The following is a 23,008-nucleotide window of genomic DNA, read 5'->3' as shown; positions in this document are numbered from 1 at the left end:
AATCTGTTGTACCCGTACTGATCTGTAATTAATCTACAGTTACAGTAGATACAGAATCACCAGCACCGTAATCTGTTGTACCCGTACTGCTCTGTAATTAATCTACAGTTACAGTAGATACAGAATAACCAGCACTGTAATCTGTTGTACCCGTACTGCTGCGTGACGCAAATACACAGCAAGGGAAGATGGATTTCAGCACAACACCAGTTCTTAAGATATTTAGGCTGGGAGAAAGTGTTTCCCATTCCTCCATGCAGAATTCTTTCAGGTGTGTGATGCTTCATTACTTTAAGATGCAGTGTTTTCCTGGGTTGTTTGAGAACAATACAAGGTATGTCTAAATGAACCCATAATGAAGTGTTAACTTTTTACTTTTAACAACAAAAAAAATTGATTAAGAAATGTTTAATGCTGGTTTAATTTTTTTATTTAATGGTTTAATTTTAAAAACATAAATGTTTGTCATTTCTGTAACACTTGAGATGATGTGTTTTTGTAAATAACTTTAAAGCTGTGCTGTTAAACACACTCATGCTCTACTGCTTTAATACAGATGATTCAACAAATCACATAAATCAGTTGATCAGATTTTTATTTCTGCACTTAAAACACAAAAAACAAAAGAATGAACAAAATCAGTTATGTTTTTAAAAATGGCAGTAACACCTTCTATTAGTCATGTTTATAAATGTCTCTATAAACATACTTATAACTCATTGTGATGTATGCGTAAGGCATAATAAATATTGCTATAATGTGTTATACACTTTTAGAAAAAAAAAAAAAATATATATATATAGCCATGTGTATTATTCTACAACTATGAATTGTAATTCTAATGCATCATAAGCTGTGCTTATAAGATGATATGTTAATACCAAGAACCTCAACAAAGCCTACTTATGAACACAGAGCAAGGCCAACTGTGCTCTCTCGGGGCTCCGGCAGCTGATGACTTGCTGCATGTGCATGTGGCAGACATTAGCCTGCTGGACCACTCGGCACCCTCATGGAAATATATATTTTAAGCCATATCTGTAACCTATTACAAGCATAGCTTATGATGCATTATAGTCTCAATTCACACAGCATAATAAACATGCATATAATGTGTTATACACTTTTATAAATATGTATAGCTATATCTATAATGCCTTATAAAAGCATTATAATGTGTTATGAATATGTTTGTTTGTGTTTATAGATTCTAATAGACATGAGATTTATACAAAGTGTTTCCGAAATGTTTTATAAATGTGTGATATTTTATTTTTAATACTTTTTTACCGAGAATTTCAATAATTCAACATAACCAGTCAGTTTTCTCAATACTTTACTGGAACTTCACTACAGAAGTTTGATGTTTCAGTCCTGCTAAAGCTGCAGAACTCCAGCAGGTCCAGGATAAATGACTCGAGTTTCAGCCTCACCCTCACCAGCACAGTGTCACACCTCTGCAGCGCTGCGTGAGAGAGGAATCACGTGACCAGTTACTTCTTCCCGCGTGAGTGTTTGCCTCTCTTGTGTTTGCCTGTGGTTTTGTTGCCGCTCTTGTTTAACGTTCCTGGAGCTGCTTTACCACTCTTACTCTTCTTCTTCTTCTTCTGCTGCTGCTGCTGTAAGCTGTTAAACCACAAGAACCATCACATGTCATTCAGTTTTCATATCTCAACATATACTGTAAGGTTATGAAATATTTGGACAGAAACTTTTAAGGACTGAGCAAATCAACAAATAAAAAAAATTGGAATTTATTTGAATTGGAAATGTACTGGAAAACCACAGAAGACATCTAATAGATAATCTTCATACATGTAATTAATGATGCACCAAACATACAGTTGCATCTCAAAAATATCAGAATCTCATTGAAAAGTTACTTTATTTCAGTAATTCAGTTCATTTTAAGTAATTCATTGATCTATTTTAAGTGTTTATTAATTTTATTGCTGATGAATATGGTTTGCAGTCAATGAAAACCCAAAAATCAGTGTCTTAGAAAATTAGAAGAATATATTAAGACCAATTGGTACTTTTGGTACACAGTGTGGGCAGGGTGCCAAGTCCTGCTGGAAAATGAAATCCGCATCTCTATAAAAGTTATCAGTAGCAGAGGGAAGCTGTAAGATATGAAGTGATTCTGTAAGATTTTGTGGGAAAACAAAACTGCACTGACTTTAGACTTGATAATAAAACACAGTGGATCAACACCAGCAGATGACAGACATGACTCTCCATTAAACCATCACTGATTGGTGGAAACTTCACACTAGACCTCGAGCAGTTTGGACTGTGTGTCTCTCCACTCTTCCTCCAGACTCTGCTCCCTTGATTTACTTTAAATGAAATGTAAAATTTACTGATGATCAGTGATGGTTTGGAGAGACATGGATTTAACTATCCTAGTCCTGTACAGCTCGTATCTTTCAGCTGGTTGTTACGATCCTCAACCTCACTATAAATGCACACATGTAAGTTCTTTATCACATCATCACTGTACTTATGAATGCTAATTATACTGTATTAGTTATTAAAAAATGAGTTATTATATATATACAGCTACAGCTATACTCACTTTTTCTTGCCTTTCTTTGGACAGGCTCTGAGCTTGTGCCCACGGTCGCCACAGTTGAAACAGCCCGTCTGCCCACACTGGTGATTCGGCAGAGCACAATAACCACACGAAGAACAATGGCTCCAGGCTGAGGGGGGCGGAGCATCACAACACAATACATTCCTCTGTTCAGTACAGGTGAGTGAAGCTGTATTTATAGCTATTAAATCAGGCCTGTGAACCTGATCTAAAGGAGAACTCTGGTGTAAAATTGACTTTTGTTGTAGTAAAACATGATAAAAAGTTCTTACCTTTGATGAATAGCACACCTCTGTTCTGCCACAGCGTCCAGAGATCCAGAAATTTTAACAGTTTGTCCAAAACACCCTTCAGACTGGGTGAAACGGGGCATAATTTACCCCAATAAATCGCTTTTTACACTGTTATCCAGCTTAAAGTAGCTCCACACCTCCTTACTAGAATCAGGAGAGCCCTGATATTTAAAACGAGGCATTAATAACTTTAAAAAAAGTGCAGAAGAAGCTTATTAAAAAACACTGTTTACATCCTATAACACTAGCTTCAGCTCCGAGCGCCGCCATTACTGTACTGATTGATAATAACATAGACATAAAAACATATAGACTCCGCGTAGACTCCGAGTCTATGTATATTTATATATATGTATGTCATTATCAGTACAGTGATGGTGGCGCTCAGAGCTTAAGATAGCGTTATAGGATGTAAACAGTGGTTTTTAATAAGCTTCTTGTGCACTTTTTAAGTTATTAATGCCTCGTTTTAAATATCAGGGCTCTCCAGATTCTAGCAGGAAGGTGTGGAGCTACTTTGAGCTAGTTGTAAAACAGTGTAAAAAGCGATTTATTGGGGCAAATTATGCCCCGTTTCACCCAGTCTGAAGAGTGTTTGAACAAACTGTTAAAATTTCTGGATCTCTGAACGCTGTGGCAGAACAGAGGTGTGCTATTCTTTATTCTCTAAGAACTTTTTATTATGTTTTACTACAACAAAAGTCCATTTTACACCAGAGTTCTCCTTTAAGAGAGGTAAATAATTTGACACTTACAGGACTTCACACATTTGTCACATTGTGAACAATGCTTCCATTCTGTTCCATTCTGAGAAGGAGATAAAGAGATCATTCAGTTCTGTTGAGCAGTTTTCTGTCGTCTAAAATATTCCTAAAAACAGGCCAGACTTACCTTTGATGTGCAGGCGTTACACACAGAGCAGTGTTTATTCCCTGCTGAAACGTATCTCTCACAAATAGCGCAAAATCTGACAATCAAAGATAAAGAGGAAAAGAAAATAACCACCAGCAACTGAGTGAAAATAGATAGAAACAACAACAATCCGCTTAAAAAAATTAACAGAATGTAAAGTTTGACCATTTAAGTTCACCTGTAGCCTTCCTCCTTTGGTAGAACAATGTCTTTGGGACAGAGGTTTGTGAAGAGTCGGACAGGTGATTGTTTCCTGCCAGACTTCCCATGCTTATACAAAGGGTGGTTGTCATAATCTACCTGCAGATTAACATATAACAGATAAACTAAACAAATAATAAATGAGTATTAACAGGTTAGTTTCAGCATGGCTAGATTAGGGGTACTAACGTGATGCTTTTTTGCTATCTTACACCCCGCCTGCAGTCTATTTTCGTGCATTGCGTCCGCGCTGTTAAAATATCGCATAAGTTTAGGAATTGAGGTGTGTTCAAGTACATTTTTTGCCATGTTTCTATCTTGGCAGCAGGAAATACAGGTGCTCCACTGACTGATTAAAACGAGTTGCGAGTTGCTTTTAACTCAACAATAAACAAAACAAAGCTGTTACCTTAACCCTCCTGTTATGTTTATTTGTCAGGAACAGTAATGGTGTTCCCTGGTCATATTGACCTGGTGCATGTTTAATTATCCAAAAGATGTTTAAAACCAAAAAAAATCCAAGCAAGCAGTGTAAATATTTAATTACTAACTCTATTGCTAATTATTCTATCAATATTTAGTGCAGTGGTGTTTCTTACCTCTAACAGGTAATGCTTCAATTAAGATAATTCACTTGTTTTTCATAAATAAGTACATATTTTAACTTTTTTTTAATGTTTCACGACTTTATTACTTTTGAAACCAACATATAAAACACAATAGTTTTACATAACATTGAAACTTTGAATTTGTTTTAGTTTTAGTTTTTGCAGGGGGTGGATGAAAAATATGTGAGGTGAAACATTTTCATGTTACATGTTGATTACACTAATTAAGGCAAGCAGAAGAAGTTTCATACTGGGGAAAAAAATACTTTAACTATTTTTCCTAGCTTTTCAAACTTTAAAATGGGTCACTTTGACCCAGAACATAATAGTAGGGTTAAATGAACTGCTGGTGTATCTTTACAGCTGAGACGCGCAAAAGCGACACACTGTTAAGATACAAACGTGCCAAAGTCAGAGCTCACCTGCCTCTTAAAGGGAATGACAACTGGCTCATTGATTGGTTTATTTCACATTACGCTGGACAAGGTGTATTTTTTTTGTGCCCTCACGATACCAAAGACATACGGACATGCCCTAAATCCAGCTGAGTGATTCTAGATCTAACTCATTGAAAGCTATAGGAAGAGGTTTTCTGGAGGATCTACGAAATATTAATGTCATTTTTCTGTTGGGGTTCCCAAATTTATGCACCTATTTTAGTTTAAAGAATTATTGCACACTTTATGTAAATCCTATAAACTTAATTTTTTTTATTTCTCAAATATCACTGTGTTGGTCTGCTATATGATATATTTAACTGAAATAGCTGATCCAAACAACCAATGATTTATAAAGGAATGTCAATTGAATGAATCAATTTAACAGACTTCACTTATATTATTCAATAAATTACTGATAACTGGTTCTAGCTTTATATAACACTAGTTTCAGATTTTACTTATTATATTTTATACCTGATAATCCAACATAGCAAAAGAAGGGAAACATTCGAGAATCCGCAGCTCAAAGAAGTACGGAAATATCCACACCATCGGCATCTCAGACACGCCCAGCCCTGCAGAACAACAGTGATAAAATACTTCATATTTTAAACACAGAAGCTCAGATAAATAAACAATACTGCCTATTATCCAGCACAGAGCATCAGACTCAAACTCACCTGGTTCCTGCTGCTTTCTCCATGTTTCTGATATCTTTGAGAAGGTGTGACCCAGCAGCTTCACCAGCCCCCCGAACGGTGGATCCGCCACCATCACCACTTTAGATCTGTCCTCAGTCAGGAAGTCCAGGAACACTCTGGATGCTTCCTGTACAGAGAGAGAGAACAGGAGACGGATCAGACTGTTCTTTCAGATCATAGCTACTGTCTTCTATCTGCAGAAGAGCTTATTAGTTTGAGTACTGTGTGATTTTACCTCTCCATTAAAGAAGTGATGGTTAAACATGTTATAATGACAGAATTCGTCCTGCCCATAAAACTGAGAATATCTGGAAGAGAAAACAAAAGAAAATGATAAATGTCATTGCTGTGAGATGAGACATAAGCTAGATGTGGTGTAACTGAAACACCTGGTTTTAGAGCACAATAATTTATTGTGGTGACGGACAGTTCTGGTGGAAACAGGAGAGTTGAGGTGCACATTGAATTCTGCTTGATTTGATCAGCCGTGGTTTTATGTTTTTTTGGATACAATCCGGGTTAGCACCCGAACATCCCTTTCAGACAGCTTCCTCTTACAGCATCCACAGTTAATCCTGTTGGATGTGGTTGGTCTTTCTTGGTGGTGTGCTGACATTACCCTGGATACCGTGGCTCTCGATGCATCACAAAGACTTGCTGTCTTGGTTACAGATGCTAAAGGCAAGACGTGCACCAACAATTTGTCCTCTTTTGAACTCTGGTATGTCCCCCATAATGTTGTGTTCATTGCAATATTTAGAGCAGAACTGTGCTCTTACTCTGCTAATTGAACCTTCACACTCTTACTGCTCTTACTGCTGCAATAATGTGCAATTAATGAAGATTGAACACCAGGCTGCTCCAATTTAGCCATGAAACCTCCCACACTAAAATGACGACAGGTGTTTCAGTTTCACTGTCCAACCCCTGTATCTAATAAAATAATGAATAAACTCCTTTTTTTTAAAGTATTTATAACCTTTTATAAATGGGCCTCATTTTAAAGTAATACCATTAAATTTGACACTTTTTTTTTACAATTTAATAAATTACAGAGTTTAAAAAGCTTCAAAAGGAAACACCACATGCAAAATAATTCAAACTAGTCTTTTAACCTATTATTTTTTTTGCAAATTTTGGAAAAATCGTTAGAATGTGCTCAGTGTCCTCATGCTATTAGCTTAGCCATCATTTCGCTATTTTTCATGTTTGTGCAAATTCTATGCGTAAAACTTCTTCCTGTTGCTTTAATTCTCAAACTACTCAAAACATAAAAAGTAACAGGAGTGAGTGTCAGTAACAGAAGTGTTTTTTTTTTGTTGGTCATAAATATCAATTATTTAAACATGCAGTCAAACATTTCTTTAAAATAAAGACTTTCTTGAGAGAAAATCAAAGGAATTAGTGAACTTGCTTTTAAACATGCGTTTTTTTTAAATGTCACGAGTTTCATAAGCATCTTCGGGTTAAAAACCTTAAAGCTTGCTGAGATTGACCAGTACATGTTTTAAATAGTTAAATATATGTGTTATAGGATTCAGAGTAACAGTTTTTATTTTGCTGTGTTTGTGTATTAGTTTACTGGAAAGCACATTTTATATAGGCAATTTCCATTGTAATTCACAGTATTTAGAGAACAGCAAGCTTTCATCATTTTAATATATTGTGTTTGGGTTTGGTTTCAGTCTGGCTTATTAAAAAGTATTTCCTGCTTATATATAAACCCCACAGGCCATATCTCTGTATGAATAATTATCATATTAGGTGCCAAAAGTATGAACTGGCAGGAGAAACACTGCAGACGAGGACACCAAATACACGCTCCTACATGTGAGCGGATACAAACAGGCTTTGGCTTGTTATAGGATTATACGATCGTTTTCAGCGTCTCACACACACACACACACACACACACACACACACACACACACACACACACACACACACACACACACACACACACACACACACACACACACACACACATACCAGCGCAGAGAGCAGCAAGAGCACGGACACACACTCCCACTGTCTACAGTAAGTATCACTTCATTATCATCACTTACTATTATTATTATTATTATTATTATTATAATTATTATTATTTATACAGTTTTAGGATCCGCTGCAGTGATTTAATGTCAATTTGGTTATGAATAATCATTGAAAATTAAGCCTAATTACATTTTTGCACAAAAAAGCTAATGCACATGATTTACTACAGTTTTAACTATGAATGCATGATTCAAAAGGACTACAGAATTGATTTTATTGCAGGTTTTGATTTATCCGGCTGTTCTGAGTACTGCTAAGCTGAATGCTGTTAAATATAGGAGGTTCTGCTGCAGGCGTGTCGTGACAAACTGCACTCTGACTTCCTGGAGCTGGAAAGAACACAGATTTAACCCCACAGTAATACTGTAAAATAATGCAGCCGATTTGAATCTAGGGTGTAAGAAAATACTAATATATAGATATAAAGGTATTGTAATTTTTTTTTGTAATACTGTATTATATTGATTCTCAAAAGCACAGTATTTTATTTTTAATCATTCGGTTTTTAATACATGTAAAGATAGTGTTTTTTTGCCTACGAAATTTGTAAAATTAATTTTTTAAATCACAGTTTTCATGCATCTTGGTATCATGTTCTCCTCCACCAGTCTTACACACTGCTTTTGGATAACTTTATGCTGCTTTACTCCTGGTGCAGAAATTCAAGCAGTTCAGTTTGGTTTGATGGCTTGTGATCATCCATCTTCCTCTTGATTATATTCCAGAGGTTTTTAATTTGGTAACAATCAAAGAAACTCAAGTTTCTTCAAGTGGTCTCTTATTTTTTTATACACATGTTCAGTGTTATAGAAGATGACCTGGCTGTAATAAAAGACTATGTTAAGTTATGAGATATGCAATTCAACATGCATTTTAATGGTATTCATGTATAAATGATAATTATTTTAATGCAAGATCATCAGAAATGGCTGAAAATGATGGCACAGCCCACACAGCTCCAGGGCCAGACCTGCTGAGCTCCGCCCCCGTCACCCAGCCCTTCCCTCGCTCCCCGAAAACACAGCGTAAAGCAGCCGCCGCCACAGCCGAGTACACACAGGTGAGACTACAGTCTTCATACAGTGGCCTGTTGTGTCCCAAATAGTGAATCCACATTCATTTATACTGTTAAACCTCAGATCTTACCTATAGATGCTTATTTCACTTCATATTTTCCATCAGTCATCATTAACATTTCAGTTAATAACTTTATTTATTATAACTATAATAACATATTAAATTACTAAACTGATTTTCTGTATTATTTTGTTAGATACCATATGTTAAAAAAGTCATGGTCACTGTTGTTCTTTCTATTTAGGTGTTGTAAGTGCTTTTTAATGTTTTAAATTATTTTAAAAAATTATAACCATTAATAATCTCCTTTATAAACTATTTTTAAGCCCTTTATAAAGAAACCTTATTTTAAACTGGTACCCATTGAATTCGCCACTTTTGCATTCATAGAAAAGCTGCTGCCACCTCAACTTTTGACAAAACAAAATATGATTCAAACTAGTCATTGTTTGGTACACGTTTTTCTGTCTTTTAAACTATTTTAGCCAAACACTGAAACGTCTACATTAGATTAAAAGGGTGAACAATATGAATGTATTTTTGTATTAATGATTATTTATGCAGTGTTTAATCACAGTATTTAATCATATGGTATCCTTATGGTATATTCTCTCATGATATGACATATGCCAAGAATGTAAATATTAGGAATTATTTGACTTTAATGCAATGCATTTAATTTAGTAAGTAATAAGAGCAGAATTCACTTTCCACATCCACAAAAGAAAGAGTGGACTCTATTGCACACTGTGTAATAGAGGTAATTACTACCTCACTGGTCTTTTTTGCACACTTTTTGCACACTGCATAATTTGCACACTGTCTTGTTATTTATTATTCTTTGTCTGTATGGTGTTGTATTGTCTGTCTGCACTTTTGTACTGTTGCACTATTGTTCTGTCTACACTGTGTTTATGTGCACCATGGTCCCTGGAGGAACGTTGTTTCGTTTCACTGTGTACTCTGTATATAGCTGAAATGACAATAAAAAACACTTTGACTTTGACTTTGACTTTGAATTAAAGCTGTAATGTGTGAACGCTAGGAGCAGTTGTCGGGGCTGCTGGAGGAGCTGGAGAACGACAGCAGGAAGACAGAAGCTCGAATGGCATCTCTGAAGAAACGCCATGTCAACCTGACTGTAAGTGATAATCAGATAATTAATAAAATAAGATCATTTATACAATAAAAAAAGGATTGATTAAAATCACATTTATTTTGAGTTTCACACATGTTTAGGCACTGGCATGTTCAGGAATGCACATAAATGCACTCAATTAAAAAGCCCCAGCTTTAATAAGTTAACACCCTGTGGTTTGAATGTGGTTTTTGAAGCATATTTAACCATAATTATTTAGCCACACCCACCCAGAACCACCCCATCTTCCCATCTGCCAGGTCTGGTCGGGCTCAAGAAAATGGCCAAACAGTCTGTGATGTAGGTGTCTGTTTTTAATGCTATATTTATTTTATATAAAGCTAGGGAGTGATAATCGCAATATATAGAGTTTTATATCGTAAATTTGGGAGTTTGAGCCACGCTCTTACTCCTCCCACTCTCCAACCTATACAAACCGTCACTTCCTCTCTACCTGCGTGTCGAACAACCTTGCACCCACCTCCTCCCCATCTTCCTCCTTCATTTATTTCTCCCTTTCTCTTCCCCTATCTTTTTGTGTGGGGGGGCTTCAGCTTCATGCTTTTCCAGCAAAGCTGCCCTGAACTCCTGCCCAATCATCTGAGTTCGCCCCCCCCTCTCTTTTCCTTCTCTTCAGTCAAGGGCGTGGGGAAATATACTAGCAAACTGTGTTTTAAAATAAAAGTTACACAACTTAGAATGTTATAATGACACAGCCACTTGTCCGCATTACGCACTTAATTTGCAGGGTATAGCCTTATTGCTGTGATTTTTTTGTGTTTTTGGATGTAGGCTATATGCTAAATATTAAAATGTTAATTTGTTCAGAAAGTATTTTATAATCTTTATCCTTGTTAATTATATTAAAGTAGATGAAAGTCATTATAGATAAAGTTACTGTTCTTGGTCTATTTGGTATTATTGATTGTGCAGTGCATAGCTGTAATGCTGTGTTTTGTATTTTTGCACTTAGACTATAAGCTCAGCATAAAATTGTTTGTTTGTTCAGAAAGTATTTTGTATTCTTAAACCATGTTACATTATATTAGAGTAGATGAAAGTCATTAAATTATGTTATTGTTGTTGGTCTATTTGAGTTTAATGATTGTGCAGTGTATAGCAGTATTGCTGTTTTTTTTGTATTTTTGCACATAGGCTTTAAACTCAATATAGAAAGGTTTGTTGGTTTAGAAAGTGTTGTATGTTCTTAAATCATGTTAAATTATATTAGATTGGAGGAAAGTCATTCAGACATTATTCTTGTAGCCTAATTTACTGATGTTTAGTCCTGTGGATCATTGCTCGCATTGTTGGTGGTTTAATCTTTAATTAAGTGCATTATTCTGAACAGATTTCGCTCATTCAAACAGCCTGAAAAAGCTCATTTTAACGCTTTACTTACTAGAAAAATGTCAGGTTTAAATTGGGCTCGGGCTCATAATGACAGTTTATGGGGTGGGGTGGGTCAGGGCAGCTTGGGCTGGATATTTTGGGCCTGATCTAAGCTCTACTATCTGTCTCTCTCTCTGTCTCTCTCTCTCTGTCTGTGTGCTCTGAGTGAAGGTGAGTGCGGGGGATATTGAGCAGCAGGTACGCGAGCGGTTCGACGGGATGCGTCTGGCTTTAGAAAAGGATGAGCAGGCAGTTCTGGCCATGCTGGAACAAGACCACAGGGAGAACAGCAGTAAACTGACCCGGTTCCTGCAGGACTGGACTCAGCACCACAGACTGGTCCGTAAACACATCGGCAGCATCAGGAAGCTGCAGGAGAACAGCTCTGACAGCAACCAGCCGGTGAGGATGAATGAAAAGACTGTATTTTAGTGCGTTTGCCATTATTAGTACTATATACTGATATACCAAATGTCATGGGACAGGAACTAGCATAGTTTACCGTGACTTTTGCCATAATTGCTTAAATTTGCATGTGATTTATTGGATTTCTGTCAGAGTTGCTAGTCTGTTCACACGTACAATTCTAGCCAATTCTAGAAAGCATGATGTCCATCTAAAGCATTGCCACTATGATAGGGAGATCGCTGGTTTGAATCCCTGTCATGCAGCTTGCCATCAGCTACCAAAGCCCCGAGAGAGCACAACTGGCCTTGCTCTCTGGGTGGATACAGTAGATGGCGCTCTTTCCCCTCATCACTCCTAGGGTGATGTGGATCAGCACAAGGCTGCGTCTGTGAGCTGATGTATCAGAACCGAGTCGCTGTGCTTTTCTCAGAGTGTTAGCGCTATGATGCTACTTGACAACACTGCAACAGCAGCAGTTCAAAAAGAGGCGGAGTCTGACTTCACATGTATCGGAGGAGGCGTGTGCTAGTCTTCACCCTCCTGGTGTTGTGGCTTTTTTTTTTTTTTGCTTTTTCTCTGCTTTTCTGGAGAAAGTCATTAATGCATTAATTTCTTTAAGATTGACAACTGTAATTTGTTTTAATAATTGTAATTTATTTTTAATACAAATAGTAATTAAATTTCATTACTATAGAACAACTACAGGCTGTATTGTCACCATATAACTGATTTTACATTCTATTTTCAGGTCTCAGCTGAGGATTTCAGGTAAACTAATTTTAATATTAATAATATAGTGACTAAATCAGTAAATACTAAAACAGCTCATGTTTACAAAGGACGAAACTCACTGAATTTTCCTGAATCATCCCTCCTGTAGCTGCCAGAAGAAGCCGGACGCAGCTGAAGAGGCCATAAAGCTTAACGAGGAGAAATTCCAGAAGCTCATGAAGGCTTTAGGGAAGATCTCCAAAGAGCTGGAGGCCCAACTACAGAGAAAGAGGCTGCTGCTGGGTAAATATACTGTTTAAATTATACACTACTTATTAATGAATAACACCGGTGGTGAATAGAGATACTCCAGATGAACCTGTTATAATAATATGAATAAAAAAAGTTTTAGAAGCATTGTGCAGCTTGATTTAGGGTGTCATTCTGTCTTTGCTATCATAACGACGGGAAAAGTACACCATGCATGGCTTAAAACCCACAAAAGGCATAGACTAAATATCTTAATTAATCGTAGGTGTGGTTGATTTTGGGCGTAACATAAAATAAACCAATCAGCGTGTCAGTTGCTCATCATTTCCTTTAAGAGTCAGGTGAGCTCTGACTGGCATGGCAGATGAATGGCAGATTGCCATTTTAACGGCGCAACTACCTGGACGTGTCCAACGAACGCTTCTCATCAGAGAAAACTGACCTGCTCATTTACACTCCTTTATTCTGTTTATTGATCTTGACGTCTGTCTAGGTTGTATTCAGTCAGTGGAGCTCCTGTGTTTTCCATTGCCAAGATAGCAATACTCCAGAAATGTACCTGAACACACCTCATTTCCAGACCACCATGCCCATCAGTGTAGATACTGTATATTCAGAAGCACTGCTGCTATTTAAAGAATGCAGGAAGAAGGTGTTAAAATAGACCGTATTAGGGGTGTAAGATAGCAATGAGCATCGCAACCCTTACTGTCTGTTCTTGCCTATACTAAGAATCAACTGTTTCGCTAACATTTTAACACATATACAGGTGCATCTCAAAAAAAAAAAAAAATAAATAAAAATCATTGAAAAGTTACTTTATTTCAGTAATTCAGTTCAAAATGTGAAACTCTATTTATTATATAGATGCGAAATTCATTTTCCAGCAGGACTTGGCACACTGTCCACATTATATACATTTTCTAATTTTCTAAGATACTCTTTTTTTTGGGTTTTCATTGGCTGTAAGCCATAATCATTAACAATAAAAAATGCTTAAAATAGATATTTTTTAGTAATTTTTTATTGATATTTTAATATTTTGAGATGCACCTGTATCTTTATTCCCAGACTCCACAGGTGTGGTGATTGACAGGACAACCAGCCACAGACAGATCAAGGTGTCTCCAAGAGGACATGTCCTGCACATCTCCGCAGAGGACAGTTCAGCTCCTCATCACCCGCAGCAGTTTGATCAGGTCTACTGTGCCCTGGGCTCCGTTCCAATAACAGCAGGTCAGCACTACTGGGAGGTAGATGTTCACTGCTGCTCGGACTGGGCAGTGGGCGTGGCTTATGGCAGCCTGAACAGGAAAGGGCAGGACAAAAGCACCAAACTGGGCAGGAACAGGATGTCCTGGTGTCTGGAGTTCAAGGACGGACATCTCTCAGCCTGGCACAACGACCGGCACGTGGCGCTGTCTGGCAGGGCAGGGCGGGGGGCACCGGACAGGGTGGGGGTCTACGTGAACTACCAGAAGGGTCGCGTGGTGTTCTACGATGCTGAAACCGTGAAAGTGCTGCAGGAGTTCTCAGCAGCTTCTACAGCCGTGTTCGAGAGAGCCTATCACCAGTTCACCGAGCCGCTGTTTCCAGCATTTCGCTTCTTTAAAGCGAGAGATGGACAAAGTGTATCAGATCACATCGAAATCTGTGATCTCTAATCAATTACCACTAAGGTTATGTTCACATTACCAGGCTGGAGTGAAATCAGATTTGAGTCACTTTCATATGTGGTCTTAAATCAGATACGTATCCGATTCACGGACATGCGACATGAATGTGAACGGTCAAATCAAATCAGAATTCATGCGTCTTTTTGCTTTTACACATTAGCATTAGCATTAGCATTAGCGCTGCGTGCTTCTCTCTCGTACCCACAAACACATCTCTTGGTGCAGCTGTGCAGCTATAGCTACAAAAAAAAAAAAAAAAACAGCAAAAGCAAACCGCCTGGCCTTTTTTCACCTCCTGGACCTGAGCAAGAACTACAGAGCAGCTGTTTCCTGTTTCTCCACTCCAGCAAAAGATGCTCCACATATGAGCTGCTAACTCATCCATTTCCCTTTATAAAGCTACGAGTCTCTCGTCTCTCTAATATGAGGGTTTTTGTTGTTGGTGAAGAAGGAGATGTTTATACAGGTATCAATGTGCAGCATGTGAGATGTTTCAGGAACAGATTCGTTCACATTACACACAGATACAGATCACTTACATGTGATTTTAAAGAAAAGTTAAAAAAAAAAAAAAAAAACCTTACCTGAAGTCGATGTCCAACAGTAAACTCTTCATGGGGTCACTACTCTTGTTCTCTGAGCTTTGCACCTTGATCAGTTCATGTAATCTGTAAATAGGGAATAATTGGTTATGTAAATTTCAAGTTTTTTTTTTTTTTTCAAGTTTTACGGTAAACACTGGTTCATAGATCTTGAGGATGCAGCTGCGCACTGCTCGATTGTATCTTTAAAAATATTATTTCATCATTTTTTTGTGTTATTTCTGCCTTGTCATGCTGACACACCCACTTTCTGTATTAATTGTTGCACGTATATTCACAAATTAACATCTAAAAGCCAATGAATGATGTGAACTCACTGTGTGTCTTGTTTTTATAAAGGTGAACTATCTGTCACATATTTTCTCAACTTCATGCTAAAAAAAATATACAGATTTCTTCCTATTGTATTCTACAAATAGAAAGGTTTAATGTTTTAATGTTAACTAAACTGTAAAATCTGTACACAACGGTAAAATATTCCATATTACAAAAGCCACACTGAATAAATATTACAGTATCACATATTCCCTAGATTTGACTGTACATGTATTTTGAGTGAATTATTAAACCACAGTGATTCACTATTATTCACAGAAGGAGAAAACATGGAACACTGGTGAACCGGAGTACAGGAGTAGCCGGTCTCTCGTAATTACTTCAAAAGGGCATGAACAACTCATCCAAGAGGTCAATTGGAACCCATTCCACGAGTCTCTCTATGCTCCACTGTTCTTGATCTAATCTGAAGCTACATGAAGTTTGGAGGTCTGTAGTGATGTATTGACTTGTGGTTCCCAGTCTCTTCCACTATGTTATAATATCACTGACAGTTGGCTGTGGAATATTTTAGTAGTGAGTAGTGAAATTTCACAACTGCATCCTATCACGGTACCATAGTGCTGGAGTTCACTGACCCATTCTTTCAATAATGTTTGTAGAAAAAATCCCGGCATGCCTAGGTGCTGCTTTAATTATACACCTGTGGACTTGGAAGTGATTCAGGATCACCTGAGTTTAATGATAACTTTTGGCATTTTTCCCCCTATCACTAGTGATGCCCCAGCACCAGGAGGGTGAAGACTAACACACGCCTCCTCCGACATATGTGAAGTCAGACTCCGCCTCTTTTTGAGCTGCTGCTCATGCAGCATTGCCAAGTAGCATCACAGCACTGGTTTCCGCCTTGCGGCTTCCCGTAGCTCTCCTATTGCTGTTGTTTTTTTTTCTTCAAATTTTTATCCCATTTTCTTCCCAATTTAAAAGGCCAATTACCCAACCCACTCATTAGAACTCCCCCTATCACCATCAGACTCCGCCTCTTTTTGAACTGCTGCTGATGCAGCTTTGCCGAGTAACATCACAGCGCTAACGCTTGGTTCTGATACATCAGCTCACAGATGCAGCCTTGTGCTGATCCACATCACCCTTTTGGAGTGATGTGGGGAGAGAGCAAGTCCAGTTGTGCTCTCTCTGGGCTCTGGTAGCTGATGGCAAACTACATGAACAGGATTCCAACAGTCGATTTCCTGATCATAGTGGCAGCGCTTTAGACTGCTGGACCACTCGGATCCCTAGCTCTCCTAGTGGTTGTTGGTATTGTTCACATCACTATTTGCATGAGCCAAGTCTCAAGACTTACGATAATATTAAACACAATCCTAACCACCTTATACTGTACCATCGAGACAATGCGACCGCAACTCGACTGGACCACTCAGAGACCCATGTTACTTATTTTTAATCTATTGATAAGACCATTATCACACTGTAATTGTGATTCTCTGATTGTTAAACCCAAAAACAGTGGTAAGCATGAATCCAGACCCACCGCGGCGTCCCCACACACAGAAACTTCCGGAAGCCCAGTCCAGACAGCACCTTCAGCAGGAAGCGGCAGCTGCGCTCAGCGAACAGGTACTGAGCATTACTCTTCTTATTCTCCAGAGGACTCAGCAGCAGACTGGGTCTCCTCAGCTGAGACACGGTGATGTCTGAGAGGACCCGGTGAGAGGCGTGACCCTCCCACTCCACAGGAAGCAGCAGGATCTGACATTCCACACAAAACCTCTTTTGATCCAGCGGGAGACCCGCAAACTCTCTGAACCTACAGGAAAGAAGAATGAAAGAAATGTGAAGAAGTGTTTTAGGTAAGCATTCACATGGAAACTGATGATGATTTTAATATTTTTCATATGCATATCTTCTGAAGGTCAAAAAAAGCACATATACAGGGGTTGGACAACGAAACTGAAACACCTGTCATCATTTCAGTGTGGGAGGTTTCATGGCTAAATTGGAGCAGCCTGGTGTTCAATCTTCATTAATTGCACATTATTGCACCAGTAAGAGCAGAGTGTGAAGGTTCAATTAGCAGGGTAAGAGCTCAGTTCTGCTCTAAATATTGCAATGCACACAACATTATGGGTGACATACCAGAGTTCAAAAGAGGACAAATTGTTGGTGCACGTCTTGCTGGAGCATCTGTGACCAAGACAGCAAGTCTTTGTGATGCATCAAGACCCACGGTATCCAGGGTAATGTCAGCATACCACCAAGAAGGACCAACCACATCCAACAGGATTAACTGTGGACGCTGTAAGAGGAAGCTGTCTGAAAGGGATGTTCGGGTGCTAACCCGGATTGTATCCAAAAAACATAAAACCACGGCTGATCAAATCACGCAGAATTCAATGTGCACCTCAACTCTCCTGTTTCCACCAGAACTGTCCGTCACCACAATATATTATTGTGCTCTAAAACCAGGTGTTTCAGTTTCATTGTCCGAACCCTGTACATACATACATACATACATACATATACAGTGGCATGAAACTTTAATATTAGACCAATATAACCTAAGTAAATATAAAAAGGCATTTTTACATGATGATTTCATTTATTAAGGGAAAAAAACTATCCAAACCGATCTAGCCCTTTGTGAAATAGTGCTCCCCCCACAAACTGTGATTAATCACTTTTTGGAAAGCTGAGTGCAATTTCACTACTAATCACAACCAGACCTGAAGAATCAAGAAATCACTTAAAGAATAGAACCTGTCTGACAACATGAAGCAGATAAAAGATCTCAAAAAGCAGCACATTATTATTACATCCTGATCTGAAGAAACTCAACAACAGATGAGAAAACACAGTCATTGATTATCTATCAGTCTGGAAAAGGTTATAAAGTCTTTTCTAAAGGACTCCAGAGAACCACAGTGATTCACTATTATTCACTAATGGAAAAAAACACAAATGGAACACTGGTGAACCTTCCCAGGAGTGACCGGCCGACCGAACAAAATTACTCCAAAAGGGCATGAAGAACTCATCCAGGAGATCCCAAAAGAACCCAGAACAACATTTAAAGAACTGCAGGACCTCACTAAAGCCTCAGTTAAGATCAGTGTTAATGATTCAATAATAAGAAAGAGACAAAAAACACTACTGACCAAAAACAACACAACCACCCGTCTCACATTTACCAACTAACATGGTGTATGTTGTGGAATGTTTTGTCTGATTTTGTCTGATTCTTGGTTCTGCGACCACATTTTCGTAAAGCTGCTCTGCAACAACATTAGTGGTTAAAAAGCAATATATAAATAACTTATAGATCAGAATCATACCTTGTGCAGTATTGTTCATGAGTGAAGGGAGGCAACTTTGATCGGTTCTGTTGTTCTCTCGCTAGCAGCCTTGCCTCCGATACCTTAAAGAAAGAAACAAACAAACATTTTATTCTATTTATTATGTTTAGTTGACGTCTGATCCACACTGCTGCAGCTCAGCCAATCAGCTGTCCCTCCTGCCCCGCCCCTAAACCCATACATCACTTAGTGCCCCTCCCAAACTACCCCTCCCATTTTTTTTTATATATTTTTTTTTTCTTTCAGGATTTTTCACATTTGAGCTGGGGGTGGATTCAGCAAAAATCAGAGGGTTTAGTGCCCCTTTAAACTAACACTGAAGTTAGTTAAACATCAATTAGAATAATTGCTTATTCATGGAAGGTTAGCTTGTGTTTTTGTTCTTAATACTGAATAAACCATTCCTGCTTTAACACTGTGGCTCACTCTTGGTGAGCAAGTTTACACACTGATGGTGAGGGGAAATATGCCCATTATGCAAATACATTATACCAGGAGCCAATAGGAAAATTACATTTTGTGTAACGTAAAGGAGCACTAAACCCCCTGATTTTAGCTGACTCCACCCTCAGCCCAAATTTGAAAAAGGCTAAAGAATGGGAGGGGTAGTTTTGGAGGGGCACTGGGTGATGTATGGGTTTAGATGCAGCAGCAGCAACAGTGTGTCTCTGATAGCGGTAGTGAGACGCAGATAATTGGACGTCAGCTGGGGGGTGGTATTATTAATAGACTGATATGCATATTGTGATGTGTCTGCATATAAAATTATTTTTTTTTTTGCATTTCTCAGCTGTTCAATTCATGCAATATTGTTAAAAAAGAGGCTGAACTCAACCCAAACAAAGTGTATTGAGTAGATTCTATAGTTTAATTTAGTCTATAACAGGATGGTGCTGACAACCAACTATAGAAGTCAAATAAGTGGGCAGAGTTTAAATAAATTTCTGTTGGGCAGTATATAAATTTATTTGGGTTAACACTTAAAAATCTAAAAAAAAAAAAAAAAAAATAGACTATTTATAATTGAATTAGTTAAAATAAAATACACTCTGAGAATGAAAATCAACTGTGTAATTTTAACTCTCCAGATTTTGCTCTGCACCTTTTCATTCTCCCACTGAAAAAAGTTGCAGTCCTTTCGATCACGACATGCAGAACAAGCGTAAAACCTCCTTCCCTTCTTCTCTCCTTCACACTGCACCTCAAACAGCACAGCAGGTCCTGAAAACACACATCACACACACTCAAAGCTACAGTAATATGTTTTTTTTCTACATAATAAATAAATACAGAAGTGATCCAGAATATGAAGGAACACATAAGGAATCATGTAGTAAAGGTGCTCTTATCTGGGGATCTGTTAACTTGTGGTTTCTGAGGCTGGTAACTCTGATGAACTTATCCTGTACAACAGAGGAAACTCTTGCTCTTCCTTTCCTGGAGTGGTCCTGATGAGTGCCAGTTCCATCATTTTAATATTTTTGATGGTCTTTTTTGCAACTGCACATAAGGATACTTTAAAAGTTATTTAAATTGTTAGGATTGATGGACCTTCAATTTTTCTTAAATTCATTTTTTTCTGTTAGTTGAGTAGTTCTTGCTTCTCATAACCTGGATTAGAACATTACTCAAATATTCACTATTCACTGTATACCTGTAACTCTACCTCTTCACTACTTTACTTTAACTGATGCTCTCAAACACTTTATTAAGAGACAAGAAATTCAAGTAATTAACTCTTGATGAGTTCAGCACAGCTGTTAACTGAAAGCCTGAATTCCAGCTGACTCTACCTCATAAAGCTGACTGAGAAAATCCAGCAGAGATGTCAACCAAGCAAGAGGTTCGTTCAACACTTTTCATATTTATTAAATAATTCCATATATATATATATATATATATATATATATATATATATATATATATATATATATAGTTTGGATGACTTTAGTACAAGCTACAATGCAGAACACGTTAAAATAATAAAAAACAACAACTTTTGATACATAGCCTATCATACATGCAGACATTTAACTAATTAATCTAATCTATCTATATTATAATAAAACTGAATGTTACAAATGTGAAATATGAGGGACTTTTATTCTACAAACAGACCGTGCGGACACTGTGGAGCTTTTATATCCTCTTCATCTTGAATAACAGCTTCGATATCTCCTAAATCCTCCGTGTTCACCATTATCCAGCTCTGCTGCTGCTGGGGTTAATTCTGATCCAGAATCTCCTTCTAAACCCAGTATAAATCCAGTCTAAACGCAGTAAAAACTCAGAATAAACCCAGTATAATCTGGGCCATGCTGTGCTGGTTTGTCGCGCAAACATTACACGCGCTCTACGTCACCAGCAAGCGCGTACAGGTTTGTGTGTGTGTCCCAATCCACACAACCCTCCTCCTACACTAACAAGTGTAGACTTAGAGATAGTACCCTAGTTTACGCAAAGATTGGAGCACAACATCCGGGTACTTATACTATAAAAACCCTGTCCACTCCCGTTATATCAGTAGTTAAGTTACTGCAGGCCGCTAGAGGGAGCCCGCGAGTGAGCCCAAAATGAATGGAGGATGAATTGAGCTAAACGGCTAAAAACACAAATTACAAACAGTAACTACTTACTATCCCATAATATTCAATTAATTACGGAAAGATTAATAATATATTTGGCTATAAAAGCAAAGAAAAGTTAACTGGGCATTTTAGTTTTACTTTAAAAAAACGTTTTTTGGGTAATGAAAATGCTAGTATTACTAATTGGTTGGTGAGCTGATGCTGGAGTTACAGACTGGACACTGGTCAGAGGTTTATAAAAGGGATATAACTATATTTTAAAAGCTTTAAACGTCATATAAACAGTGCTGAAACATTTTATTTGGTTTTGTATTGAGAAAATGAATATTTATTTTTAGTATGAAATCAGATCAGGGGATTATGGACGACTTAAACATTTTTACTGTTTACTACGTTATTCTATATGTGTCCCTTAATTGTTTTCATGTCTTTAATATTAATCTACGCTGTAGAAAACAAACGAAATAAAGTAATAAAAAAATCAATTTATCAATGCTGCAGTTTGATCAGTAGGGGGCGACAAATGACAAAAGACTCCTTAAATCCAGCGCTTTTTGTTTTCTGAAGAAAAATGATTATTATACTGTTAATTCTATATATAATTATATACATTTTTTATTCTATGAAGTTCTATGAATTCTATGAATAAAAAGATTCCTCTTTTTATTTTATTTCCCCCTATAATTTCGATTGAGAGGAGCAGCAATAAAAAAAAATAAATAATGACGTTTTACAATTATTTTTGAATGTAGTCTCAAATGGCCAGAAAATGAAACAATTAACTGACTGATGTGATACATTACAGTGATCTTACGTTGATTCCTATTACTTTGGTGATTAATTTAAGTACATATGATTCGTTTAGATGAATTAATCACAGAGCATGTAATGCAATATATATATATATATATATATATATATATATATATATATATATATATATATATATATATAATCTCTGTAATCTCTGCATTGGTTTAGACAAAAAACAAAATCATCCTCTGAAAGAACTCCATTTCCCAGGCTCCTTTGCGGGTGATGTGGGAGTGTGGAGGATGGATGGTGCTGATGCAGAGGAGGAGGGGTGTGGTCAGAATCAGCAGCAGCAGTGCTGTCAAACAGTGAAGCAGAGCTCTCCATACACACACACACACATTCTCACACACTCATACTCTGTTGTTCCAGCTGCAGCAGTGTACGGACAGCAGTCCGCCTCTCACGATCCTTTATCTGGAGATCGATCCTATGTCTGGCGCGTGAGGGGAGGAGGAGGCGGACTGGAGCATCTCTGCATTGGGCAGGGGGGCGTGCTGAGCGCGCCGGAGAGAGCGCGCGCGCGTGTGTGTGTGTGTGTGTGTCTCAGAGAGAGGGAGAGAGGAGTGTGTGTGAGGATCTGCTGCAGAGCTCGGAGCTTTAAGGGTTTGAGGATTTAAGGACGGAACGATGAGCACCGGTGAGTCTGACTGCATCATGCTGAGTGTGACGCAGCCTTTGTTTGGGTGTGTGTGTGTGTGTTTGGGTGGGGGTGTCTGGGTGTGTGTGTGGTGATGGAGCATCCACACCTCCACACATAGCTGTCAGACTGAAGGCCATCTCAGGTCCTGTTTTGATGTCTTTTGTCGCGAGTGTGTGTGTGTGTGTGTGTGTGTGTGTGTTGGGGGTGTGTGTGTATGTGCATGCCCTCTCATTA

General features: G+C 37.9%; 2 protein-coding genes across 3 annotated transcripts; one reads left to right on the top strand and one right to left on the bottom strand.

Annotated features, from left to right (window-relative positions):
- Nucleotides 1–578: 578 nt before the first annotated feature.
- zcchc4 (zinc finger, CCHC domain containing 4) lies at nucleotides 579–21,092 on the bottom strand. 2 transcript variants are annotated; one of them, XM_022670292.2, is made up of 13 exons: nucleotides 20,849–21,091; nucleotides 19,833–19,951; nucleotides 18,710–18,792; nucleotides 16,909–17,184; nucleotides 15,063–15,146; nucleotides 5,987–6,059; nucleotides 5,731–5,878; nucleotides 5,525–5,625; nucleotides 3,980–4,101; nucleotides 3,781–3,856; nucleotides 3,645–3,696; nucleotides 2,579–2,705; nucleotides 579–1,626 (listed from the first exon to the last, which is right to left on the bottom strand). In XM_022670292.2, exons 1-13 carry the CDS (start codon nucleotides 20,928–20,930, stop codon nucleotides 1,494–1,496), a joined length of 1,476 nt encoding a protein of 491 aa, XP_022526013.2. In that variant the 5' UTR covers nucleotides 20,931–21,091; the 3' UTR covers nucleotides 579–1,493. The 2 variants fall into 2 exon arrangements, with proteins under 2 accessions (XP_022526013.2, XP_049320523.1); XM_049464566.1 differs by having other exon boundaries at nucleotides 1,536–1,619; nucleotides 2,575–2,705; nucleotides 20,849–21,092.
- si:dkey-219e21.4 (tripartite motif-containing protein 14) lies at nucleotides 8,685–15,623 on the top strand. Its single transcript, XM_022670293.2, has 6 exons — nucleotides 8,685–8,866; nucleotides 9,929–10,024; nucleotides 11,585–11,815; nucleotides 12,570–12,589; nucleotides 12,702–12,835; nucleotides 13,874–15,623. The coding sequence occupies exons 1-6, from the start codon at nucleotides 8,732–8,734 to the stop codon at nucleotides 14,464–14,466; spliced, it is 1,209 nt and encodes a 402-aa protein (XP_022526014.2). The 5' UTR covers nucleotides 8,685–8,731; the 3' UTR covers nucleotides 14,467–15,623.
- Nucleotides 21,093–23,008: the final 1,916 nt, after the last annotated feature.

The sequence above is a fragment of the Astyanax mexicanus genome, chromosome 15, assembly GCF_023375975.1.
Source record: "Astyanax mexicanus isolate ESR-SI-001 chromosome 15, AstMex3_surface, whole genome shotgun sequence".
Classification (NCBI taxonomy): domain Eukaryota; kingdom Metazoa; phylum Chordata; class Actinopteri; order Characiformes; family Acestrorhamphidae; genus Astyanax; species Astyanax mexicanus.
This window is presented reverse-complemented; position numbering and strand designations above follow the sequence as displayed.

Bases quoted from the DNA above. Each gene is read 5' to 3' on its own strand.
- si:dkey-219e21.4 (XM_022670293.2), top strand. From the start codon at position 8,732: ATGGCTGAAAATGATGGCACAGCCCACACAGCTCCAGGGCCAGACCTG. The intron at 11,816-12,569 runs GTGAGGATGAAT...TTCTATTTTCAG, and splicing joins GCTCTGACAGCAACCAGCCG to GTCTCAGCTGAGGATTTCAG. The intron at 12,836-13,873 runs GTAAATATACTG...CTTTATTCCCAG, and splicing joins GAGAAAGAGGCTGCTGCTGG to ACTCCACAGGTGTGGTGATT.
- zcchc4 (XM_022670292.2), bottom strand. From the start codon at position 20,930: ATGGTGAACACGGAGGATTTAGGAGATATCGAAGCTGTTATTCAAGAT. The intron at 19,952-20,848 runs GTCTGTTTGTAG...GTGTGTTTTCAG, and splicing joins AGCTCCACAGTGTCCGCACG to GACCTGCTGTGCTGTTTGAG. The intron at 2,706-3,644 runs GTAAGTGTCAAA...CGCCCCCCTCAG, and splicing joins TGACAAATGTGTGAAGTCCT to CCTGGAGCCATTGTTCTTCG.